Here is a 12,400-nt window from a genome sequence, read left to right on the forward strand (position 1 = left end):
TGTAAAATTTTGGTGATAGTTTCCATACGATCAGACAAATTTAACTAAATTTGAAGATAATATGTGGATTTCAGGCAATTTGCAAATTTTCCCGTGATTTTATACATGGGTCGAACTTTTGCCCCACTGATTCGAACTTTTGCCCCCCTATGGGCCAAAAATTGTTTTCAAGCATTTAGGCAAAAACTAATACACCTCAAAGCAACCTCATGATAGGCCTAGAAACGCCCTTACATAAAATATTGAAAAAGATTTTATCTTCAATTGGTTCCATGCAACGAAAGTTTGACCAAAAATTACAATATTCACGTCGAAAAACAACAAATAGTCATAACTTTTCCAAATCTCAATCGATTTTTATGATATTTGGAGTAAAAGTATCTAACTTGAATAACATTCGAACCACCATGACATTTATAAGATTTGTTTTGAATTGAGCTAGAAATCTTAAAAAGAAACTCTTACCCCACTCGAACTTTTGCCCCACTTTACTCTATATTGCTTCGAAAAATTTTCCGATTTGTAGCACTGTATAATTTGTCTGAGGCGCAGGGAAATATTTCGGACAAACAATAATTACCATTTTATTTATTATTAGGTTTGGTGCAAATGTCACACATCTAATGCATCAAAATAAATTTCTCTCGGTTTGTATTTATTTGTTTTCTTCATTCATATAAAATATAGCTTCTCTCAATAAGTGTGTATTATTCCAACAAAATCATATGCTACATCCTTTTCTTCTCTTAAATCTATCTTTGCTGAAAAATGATTTTACTTGATTTTGGTATTTGTATCCTGTCGACCTTGGTACAGGTCATCTCGATCACCTTAGGGGCATTATGATAACATTTATGCGTTAATAGTATAAAATCGACTAGTCACAACACTGTTCTTTAATCTTTATCTGATTTCACATTCGTTCAACGAAGATTGTGGCAGCAAAAGATTAATATATCAAAGTGAATCAAGTGAAATCACGCTTCCGTTTCCTGCTCGGTGATGTCCTGCTGGATTTCTTCCGGTGTTCGCAGGTCGATGGCAAACTTTTTCCTCAGGGGCTTTCCATTGGAGTCACCCATGTTATGTTCCTCAGCCTCTTTCACCCTTTTGGAATAGTTCTGGAAGGATGCCGCCAGGGCAAACGTCAACCGGCGGGCCATCGCTCTACAACAATTAAACAATTAGACAGTTAAAAGTAAATTATTAAGCATTAGTGAATAAAAAGTTTGATCTTACCGACTGTCACACACGAAGGCGTGAACCTCGAAAGGATTCTCGTCCTTGAGGTTGTAGTTTTCCTTGACGACGATCATCGCGAATACCCTGGTATAGACGAGGTCCTGCACGCCGTAGGATATGGTATCGATGGTGAAGTTTGTCAGCAAACTCTGTTTGGAGGTAATCGTTTCCATTCGGACGCCCTCAAGGGATACCGCTAGGTTGCAGTAGGGAAGAATTTTGTTCGGTGGGAGAGATTTGGCGGCGCTGACCTGTTGGAAAGATACATATTAATTTTATCTGCATGAACTCTTATGTAGTGCATTTCTTCAAACAATGAACTATCGCAATTATTTCTATTATATATAAAAAAATCTCTAGAAACATTTTTTTAAACATACTTAACACTTCTCGAAAACAAAATGCAGTGATGGGGATGGGTGGCAAATTGATCACTATTTTACAATTTTCAGTTATGCAATATGAATTTTTGTATTGTATGTGTGTGTGTCATCCCATAATTATATACCGTATTAATTCGAATTGCACGGGTGCTTCGAATACCTGACAGCGGCCTTAACTCACTAAAAATTATTATTTCGCCAACTTTTTTTTAATGCAGCACGTAGAACACGTTATAATTATGGATCACAATCGAAAGAAATTGAAATTAGTTCAAAAATTCCGTTAAAATGCGAGCGTCTGAAGTTTATAGAAGCTTTGCAGATTTCGTAGATTATAAGATTTTTTAACGCATGCGCTTGTCACGCTCTGTCAGACCTCCACCATCCCTTGCAGCGTGGCATGATTTGCGTGTGATCCCTATGAAGTATCTAGACTGATAATAACAAGATATGTGTGCCCAATACCGTATTAAGTAAATGATCATTACAAGGAAAACTTTATTTCAATACTAGGGGGGTTTCTATATTGATCCCATCCCTCTTTTTGTACCCTCCTTTCTAGCACCAATATATATAATTTCTCATGTTAAGTTTTACAGAGATAAATTTTCTCAACTTTTAATTAAAAAAACATACACCTCCAATTTTTTTCATATTTTGTGTAAAACTAGCTTTGCTTTCAAGTGATACAAAAACATTTAAAATCGGTGGTTGCGAACATCATGAAAATTCAGTTTTTCCGATAAAAGCCAATATGGCGACCAAATATTTTTATTTTTGCAGTTTTCTTTTTCCAAAACCATGTTATTGTGAAGGAGTTTTTGAATAAATTATCGAGTTATGGCTGTTTGAGTGAGGCGAGAATGATCAAACATCGAGGGATCCTCAAAAACTGTTTTGATTATAAGTACCGAGGGGTCCATCAATTTGATCGACCGAATGCAGTTTCTTTACTTACTCGACAGGAGCTTTCGAATGAGTATACATTTGAATATTTTGAAAGACCAAGTGTAAATAGTGGGCCGGTCTCAGCGGGAATTATTCATTAGTTATATTGTAATTTGCAAGGGCATTTTTTTAAAATTATACATTATGTTTCATCTGATTACGTCCCTAGTTACATCTACAGTCAAAGCTTGTTATAACGACATCGCAAGGGACCGTCGTAATAGAGAAAAGTCGTTTCAGAGAATGGTTATAACATTAAAATATTTTTCAAGGAACTGAAAAATGTCGCTATAGAGAGCTTTTGTCGTTATAAAAGTTATCGTTATAACGAGCTTCTACTGTATTTACTAAATATTGAAGGTGGTAAACAGGTCGTTAGTTCGAATTTCGAATCAGTGGTATCTAATTGTATTTTTCTCTCGTACCCATTTTTAACTCTCAATATTTTCTTAATACCAATATCATCTCACATTTTCTCATCGTTTTATTTTTCTATAATGCTTGAATTTTTTACTTCTACTTTCTTCTTCTGATGCTGATGCTTCTAGTTGCTTTACTAATTCTTTATGTATTGTTTTTCCAATTGTTCCTTACTAGCATTGTTCCTTACTAGCAATAATTAGCAAGTCGTTGGCAAAGGCCAAAAGCAATGGTATGATAAGGCTATCCACACCTTTTCATTTCAATTCTTATGTGTTTTTTTCAGTTGCCTTTGTTTGCATAATATATTTGTCATTGTGGCCCATAAAAAATGCGGAAATTGTAAATGAATTTTGCGTACACAAGCGCTGTTTTGGTGAGTGGATGCAATTTTTGATTACTGGAGTATATTCTAAAATAACTACAGAGGTCTATTCGATTTTTTTGAGGAAGAAGTTTGTTCCTTTGATTAGAGACAACTAAGATCAATACTAGCTCTTAGGTTTTAGCAACACCGAGCCGCTTATCACATTTAAATGAAGGTTCCACCAGATTCATTCCAGAATGAACCATTTATTACAAAATATGTTTAAGTCTCCAGCGCACATGGTATACATCCATTCTTACAGACGTTTTGAATGCTTTCATCACAAAGCTATTGAACTGTATGAAAAAAAAAAATGCTATGCTTCCGATTCCCTCTAGTAAGGAGAAAGTAACAAATAAAAATCATATTCTAGTCTAAAATCAAAGTCTCAACAGAATTATCAATACAAATAATAAAAAGCATTACTGTTTCCTTATCATTTGCCATATAAAGACTTCCTTAAAACATGATACGACAATTTTCACATACCGTAAAGTGCCCTAATTCAGCGCATTGCCTAATTCCGCGCATTTCACACAAAATTATTTACATATGAAAATACACATCAATACTGCAGCAACTTTTAACGCCATTTGATGCTACTTTGATTTAGAATAAATCTGAATCACAAATAAAAGCAAATAGAGCAATTTTTCGCGGCGTAAAAAAATAATCAGTGGAGGCCCGTCTGAGTAGACGCCATTTTTTCAATTTCCTTAGCGTCCGTGCTAAGACTGTAGAACACAAACAAACGTGATTTCTATATTGAAAATGTTTTGTTATTTATGCAATATTCTATAGAACTGCTTGCTACAGATGTGTTTCATGATGCTTTTATGAAATCTTATCAAATATTAGCATAATTCTTGAGATTTATCCCAAAAAGTATTGCGCGGCATTAGGGCACGTCATTTTTCATAAGTCCTTAATTCCGCGCACTGCTATTTACAGAACAACAAACAAGTAAAACATGCTATATTGGTCTTCACAGCTGAATATTTATCTGAGGAAGTATATTCATGCATAAATACGTTTCGCAAACAACCGGAATATCGGGAAAGCCCACTTACAGGGAAACTAGCGGCCGTTCAGAAACCACGTGGTCATTCATGGTGGGAGGAAAAGTTTGTCCAAAACCAAGGTCCATAAACATTTGTTATTGTATGAACAGTGCAGAATACGAATATACAGACTTAATTATTTTACAGGAATCCGTGAAATTTAACGTAATCCTAACAGCTGAAAATTTCGGTGAAATAAATTAACGGAGTACGGTAAATTTTTACAGTTTTCGGTAATATTTCACCGCAATCCGTTGAATTTCGACGGAATTACGGTGTTTTATTTTACCGAACTGATCAGCTGTTGAGATTACGGTAAAATTCACGGATTACGGTAAAATAATTTAAGTGTGTATAGGTAGTCGGGGCGATTTCGCCAAACTGCATATTTTTTTGAAATTTCTTCTGGAATAACATGCAACCCCAAAGCTGACAAGGAAAAGGAAAAAATATCAACGTCTCCGCAGTCGCGAAACGTCCAAATGCTGAAAAATTGAAAAGTATTGTATTCAAAATAAACTGTTGTAAAAACCTCAGTGTTCGGAGCAGTTTTTCCAAAGCTGCTGATAAATCTAAACACAAGACTATAGTTATTTCAAATGTCTGCAACTTTTTCTGGCATAAAATTTCACTTCAAAGGCTTTTTATGTTTCGGTGTGATGCAATCGCAATTGCATATTTGCTGGGATGTTCATGTGAGGGTTTGTGTATGATTGATACAAACACAGAGGAATAAGTAAAAAACTCAGCAATGACAGAATAAGAAGACCGTCTTCGCGAGTCTCGTCTCAGGAAAATGCTATAGGGTTCATTCACAAATTTCATAACGCTAAAAACGATAATTTTTGACACCCACCAACCCCCTCATAACGCTTTTTGTATGAATATTTCACGAATTTTGTATGACCTGTAACATTTCGAGGACACCCACCCACCCCCTTCAGCGTTATGAAATTTGTGAACAAGCAATGTGTATCCTTATTTCATGTGATAGTCAAAAAATTATAAAAAAGTCTACGTTACGGCTCATACAAAACTTTACTTTTTTTCATACAAAAAGTGTTGTGGAGGGGGGTAGGGGGTTGAAAATGTTCAATTTCAGCGTTACGTAATGAATGGATGCTGCCTTATACAAAATTAATGTTAATTTGATTGTTTTGCAAGTGCGCGGAATTAGGCATTCTTCTGCGCGAAATATGGAAAAGCGTTAAAAAAATGCGCGGAATCAAGCAATTTCAACGAGTGAACTATTTAAAAAAAAAATCACAATTGTAACGTGTGAATACAGTCTAGTTTATATTTTTGCCATAATCTAAAACAGATTTGCTAGCGATCCACCCATAAAGCTTTTTTGTTGATGCAATACTAATTTTTAATTAGGCATTTGAAATGTTTCATTCGTTAACTGCGCTGAATTAAGGCACTTTACGGTATTTATAAAAAAAAAGAGAAAAATGAGAAATAACAAATTTTGGAAATGGACCTTGGCTTAAAGCCTTTCTGGAAACCATTAACAAATTTGAAATTGTCTCAAAAGTCAATTCCGACGTTGCAAGAGAAAAATGATCTATTATTAATCGATAATTCTCAATCAACAGAACGTTTTCGACCATTTTATAGAACTGACTTGGATGAAGTGAGAACTACAGTCAACTTTTCCTTACTCGATGTTTTGTGTCTCGATATCGAGTTAGAACTATAGTAGAAGGTGGTTTTCATGGCTACCTAGATGGTCCCTTGGTTGTAGTGGTTTTGTAACTGTAACTCGATACCTCTTTAAGGTGAAGATGAATCGAAGCCAAACTTCAAATTTTCAAGAGCACAAATCTAGAGAACCGAACACCCGTTTGAGCTGAAAACTTAATCGATTGGTCACCGCCAGCCAGGGACCAATCGATTAAGTTTTCAGCTTAAACGGATGCTTGGTTCTCCAGATTTGTGCTCTTGAAAATTTAAGGTTTGGCTTTGAATTATCTTCACCTTAAGACGAAGTAGGCCGTAATTGAAATTTGTACGCGTCATCAATGATTGATGTTAACTCATCTTACAATTGCGAATTTAAGAAATCAGTTGGTATCGCACTGACATAACTGAAAAAGTAGCAGTATAATTTCTGCATCTAAGGGAACATAGTGATACTTTTTTGAATCAACGCGAACTAGGACATCTGAGTATTATTACTTTGAAATTACGACCAAGCCAACAACTCAATATTGAGTTATTGTAAATTTTGCACCTTATCGAACGCGACGATTTGTAATCGTCGCTGATGAAACCGTCGCCAAAATCGTCGCCAGCCAACCAGCCGCTGCAAATTTGACATTTCACCAGTCTTACCAAAATAACGGCACATCACCTACTTTGATTTGTTTGCTGGCGACGAGTTGGTTGGCGTGTTTGAAAGTTGGCGGCGCGTTTTGCTGCCCGTGAAACAGACAATATTGAGAGTTAATTGTATTATAAACAAAATAGAAAACGTGATAGCTTTTGAAAAGTATTCTTTTTTAATATTCATTGAGAATTTTCAAACTAGTTTTCCTGAAATTCTCCTCTAGAATAATTAAAAATTTTATGACAAGTAGAGCTTCTAACTTTGAGATGTTCTTTTGTGAAAATACGAAAAGGTCAACGATTATACTGCCGTTATACGCATAATTGTCCCATGTTCCAAAATATGCAATCGAGAAAAACGCGTTTAAAGATTTTAACACATTTAGGCCTCGTATTGACCAGGTGTGTGGTAAATTGAATTGAAATCTTTACAATAGTATGAAAAATAGCGTGTTTATTAGAGTCAAAAGTTTGTATTGTGGAAATAAAGTAAATTTAACTACGAAATTCAAAGTGGGACTGTTATGCCTAGAAATACGGGGTTTTTGGTGAATTTCTACGCATAACAGTCCCACTGAGAGTAGTGACCAATTATGTGCTGAGCATACTGCTGTGGATGACCGTTCTCACTTATAGATTGTACCGAATTTAGAGGACGTATATCATCAAGACTATGTTAAGGCACCTAATGAAGGCTCAAGTGTCATGTGCCAAACGGAGCCACGTGTGGGGAAGTGAAAAAAAAAACGATTTTATAATTTGGGATGGAAAGCAAAGTTTTCTGTATGTGTGATAGTGAGAAAATGTACGAGCTAGTGAAAGAAAGAGTGGATGAGTTTATAAGATGTAATAAATTCCTAAATCGACTCGTCCAGCTGCAGGCTTGACAAGAACTCATCTGCGAATTCAAGGTTATTCTGCCGAGTAAATATTTATCTCAAAATTTACGACACAAATCGATTTGACATTTCTTTGGACTTTGTTTGCAATACATATCATGATAATTGATACATCGCAAATTAATTTTTAGAACCACCAACATATTTGCAACTTGCACCGAAGAGCCAAATATGCGGAATAACCCAGTATGTGGCCAGGTCATCCTATTCTTCTTTTGACTTGACTTTGACTTCTTCTTGACTTCATCAAGTTAGACATGTCACAAGATAGGTCTCAAGACCGCCAATATAATGGCTACTTCCTCTGGGGAACAGGGTATCCAAAACAACCTGGCATGTTATCAAGTCATCCAGGAACCTTTGAATTACCCTTCTTTAGCCTTGATTTGTGAATTTATGAAGTTTGATGTTGCCAGCTAGGTTTCAGAACCGACAGTTTAGAGGCCATTTCCCCCAGGAAACCGGGAATTCAGAACAATCCGACATGTGGTCAAGTCATTCAAATACATTTGAACCACCTGTAGACCTAATTTGCAAATTCATGAAAATTGATATGTCGCAAGCCAGGTTTCAGATTCACAAATATAATGGCCACTTCCACCAGTGAACCGGTATTCGGACCAACCCAGCATATGGCCAAGTCACCCAAAAATGGTCGAACTATTTTTATTTGGACTTGGTTTGCTAAATCATGAAGTTGATTTGTCGCAAGCCATGGAATCGAAATTAAAGTAATTACTGATTCTTCAAGCGGAATTATATCAGTACTCCTCGTGATAAATCCAAAATTACGGTGAATTTCTAATCGATGACGGCGGTTCAAAAAAATTGAAAAAAATTGTGATTGATCCAGAAAATTCAACTGAAATTCATTGAAAAACCGATGGGAAATAATATTATTAAATTGAAAATTTCAATCAAATTTGACGTCAGACTCGCATGAATGACAAATGCATCCCGATAATACAAACACATAAAACGGGTTGTGTTCCACATATGATGTAAAGCCAACGTAAGAAGATGTTCAAAACGATTTTCACAAACACCAGCTAATTCAAAACTCACAACTGAATATTTTGACCAAGATTAGCGTAGCGAATTGTATAGTGTGACAATTATGCGTAGAAATTCAGTAGTGGGACAGTTATGCGTGGAAATTCAACAATGGGACAAATTGACTTGACTTGCTTTTCATTGATTTTCCGAACAAAGTTAATTTTTGCTAAGTGTTTTCTAAAACTATACGTAAAAATGAACTGTTTGATGACAAAAACTCAAAATGCACAAAAAGTAACATGGGACAAATATGCGTATAACGGCAGTAGGGGGAGATCCCCCAGTACCGGACACTTAAGCCACTATATTCATAATTCCAAAAATATTGGTTTTATTTGCTCGTGTTACCCATTTATGATAAGTATTATCATTTTTATAGTGTACAAAAATAAATTTGAAAATATAAATATGAATTTTGACATTGCATTTTGATGATGTATTTTAGTACCAAATTGATCGATCTTGAAAGGTGGCACCCAATACCGGACACGATGTGGAAACGCCTCGAATTCTGTAAATTTGAACATAATTGAATGCTTTTACTTTATGAATAGTATATTAGTGCCAATTCAATGCATTTGCAACATATACAAGAACAATTTGAGTTTTTATTTGTTTGCAAGATGTGCATCAAAAACGTCTTTCATATATGATGAAAAATAGCATATTTTACGATGTTGTTCTGAATGCTTATTCTTCTTAATTTTAATGCATGTTTGATACCATGATCGACGGAATCCATGAAAAATGAATGTATTTTGAGACACTGGTGCAATAATTACAAAGATATCATATAGCAAATCAAGCTGTCCGAAACTGGGGGACAGGAGGTTCTTAACCAAAATTGTAATTTGTCCATATTTAGTTCAATTATGGTTCAAAATACATTCATACTATCAAATTAAGATTATGTTAGATCATGCTTGCGTGATCCAAAGTATTTTTTCCATGTTCAAAATAATTACTAAATAGGCTCAAAATTAAGACGATACGTCAAATTTGTTAAGATTTTCAAACATTTCTACTTTTTTAAAAAGGCATACATATTTCAAGGATGTGTTATTCTACGTAAACATTAGTCTCCATAATAACTTTCTTTTCTTCTAATACACCATCTTGATTGGACCATGATTTCTCAATTTTTCAACTTTGTCCGGTATTGGGTGCTGTCCGGTACTGGGGGATCTCCCCCTATAAACTATTACTCATAAAAGAACGATCAGCAACGTATCCACGGGGTGGATTGGGTGGTATTTAGGGTTAACTTCCCCCTTACTCGCCAAAGCTAAACATTATGAAACAAATTTTGGTACGAATACTTTTGATTTGAAAAAAAAAATCAGCGTCACCGCTTTTGACTATAACGCAATTGCAAATTGCGCTTATTAGACTATTTAGATATATTTTTTACAATTAGGTTTGGGACTCCAAGGTAAGAGCTTAGAAGCACGATATGCAAAAAAAAAAAAATCATTAAGGGTGTGGGATTTTATTGTCGTGTTTCATGCTAGTCCCCTCTTAAGATTAATAATCTGGGATCAACGAGTTCGATTTGACGAAGTCCATGTTAAATCGGTCAGTCACAGAACTTTGATTTGCAATTCATTTTGACTCAAGAATAACTTTTGAATATGGCATATGAGTTACTGCATGCAATTTACTGGAAAAATTCTAGTTCCGAAACTGTTAATTTTAGAGAAAACTGTTCTATGGAGAAGTTGAAGTGAGCCGTTTGGGCAACAAAATAAAACAAAATACTCACTGAAAAATATTTTATTTTTTATCATAGAGTATTTAAAAAAATCATCAAATTTGAATTTTTTAAATTTTCACCCTTGAATTTTGATAGGAAACGGATATTTTGGACAAAGTTTCATGATGGAGAAATTTTCAATAAACACTTTTATCTTAACAGCTTTTGGTGGATTTTCAGTTTTTTTGTCAAAATAAATACGATTTAATTAATCACCAAGTAAGAATCTTGAAATTATTGTGAATTCTAATGATTATCATGATCACCCCTTCAGAAGTAGTTGTTTTCGAGTTTAATGCAAAAATTATTAATTAAATAATAAAATAGACCACTTTTATTAGGTGTTTGAGAGTATAGCCCATATTTCTCTCTACTGACTCATTTTTCTTGGTGGAGAATCGCGAATAATTAATGAAAATAGCCTATTTCATTATTTAATCAATATATTTTTGCTTAAACCTGAATTGACCCAAAAATGACTACTTCTGTTCATGATAAGAATTATGGTTCAGAAAAAATATTCTTGACAATTACCGAAAAACTAAACATTACATATACTTTGTAATTGGATTAAATGGACAAATTGTTGTAAAGTTTGCGACAAAGTTACACATCTTCACGGTGAGAATCGAACTCACGACTCCCTGTTCTCTAGATATGGCGAGAAGACGTGTAATTTTTTCGCAAACTTCACATCAATTTGTTCATTTAATCTTATTGCAAAGTATATGTAATGTTTAGTTTTTCGGTAGTTGTCAAACTTCCACTCGGCTGGTTAGCCGTAAACCACGAATCATAATTAATTAACACAAGGAAACAATATTCTTGTTTTATCATCAAAACATATTTATTTTGGTAAAAAAAAATCAAAATTTTGAAATGTCGCCAAAAGTTGTTCTTAGAATAATATGTTTTTTTAAAAGTCTCTATTCTGAAATTTTGTCCCAAGCATCTGTTTCCTACAAATACTTTATTGTGAAAATTCAAAAATATTAACCCATATCCGCCCAGCGTCCTAAAAATAGGACAGAAGCCCCGAACGCCCAGCGTCCTATAAATAGGACAGTACTTGTAGTGCAAATATCTTGAAAATAAAGAGGTTTAGAAGAAAACTGTCTTCTGCAAAGTTGATCACAGGACTACTGACTTCCACTTGGTAACTAATTTAATTCAGAATTAACTCACCAGGTGGCGCACAGACGCCAACAAATGTCGCATATGTATGCAACATATTAAACAACTTTCCAGCGTACAAATATTTGCTTCGTTTATATCTCAGTCCAGCGATGAGATACAAAATTGGTGTCTTCGATAAAGTTGATTAACTAAATGAGAACTATTCGTCTAAAACCTTATTTGTTCAGAAAACACTCTAAAGATGGCGCTAATGGTCGAACATTTTATATCTCAGTTCAGTGATGATATACAACGTTGGTGTCTACGACAAATGTGTTTAACTGAATGAGATCTAGTCACCCGAAAACTTATAAGTTGGGAAAACACTCACTAGATGGCGCTAGTGAGCAGAGATTTTATTTGCTTGTATCTCAGTCCAGTTATTAGATACAAAATTGATGTCTTCGACAAAGTTGATCAACTAAATGAGACCTATTCGCCTAAAACCTTTTTAGTTCGGAATACACTCAAAAGATGGCACTAGCGATCGAACATTTTGATTGTTTATATCTCAGTTCAGTGATGAGATACAACATTGGTGTCTTCGACAAATGTGTTCAACTGAATGAGATCTATTCGCCCGAAACCATATTAGTTCGGAAAACACTCACAAGTTGGCGCTAGTGGTCGAATATTTTATTTATTTTTTTATATCAGTCCAGCGATGATACTGAAAAAAATCGAACTCTCGAAATTGGTATCTTCGACAAAAGTGTTCAACTAAATGGAATCTATTCGCCCAGAAACAAAGTTGTTTGGAAAAT

General features: G+C 34.7%; 1 protein-coding gene across 6 annotated transcripts in view; it reads right to left on the reverse strand.

The window, feature by feature from the left end:
• Positions 1-634: 634 nt before the first annotated feature.
• LOC5576069 overlaps positions 635-12,400 on the reverse strand; it is an 81,079-nt gene continuing 69,313 nt past the window's right edge. For all 6 annotated transcript variants that reach the window (XM_021843423.1, XM_021843426.1, XM_021843428.1 and 3 more), the window contains 2 exons: positions 1,240-1,493; positions 635-1,167 (listed from right to left, as the gene is read on the reverse strand). In XM_021843423.1, the coding sequence (XP_021699115.1) occupies positions 978-1,167; positions 1,240-1,493 (444 nt within the window). In that variant the 3' untranslated portion in view covers positions 635-977. The remainder of the gene's footprint in view (positions 1,168-1,239; positions 1,494-12,400) is intronic.

The sequence above is a fragment of the Aedes aegypti genome, chromosome 2 (assembly GCF_002204515.2).
Source record: "Aedes aegypti strain LVP_AGWG chromosome 2, AaegL5.0 Primary Assembly, whole genome shotgun sequence".
In the NCBI taxonomy this organism is placed as follows: domain Eukaryota; kingdom Metazoa; phylum Arthropoda; class Insecta; order Diptera; family Culicidae; genus Aedes; species Aedes aegypti.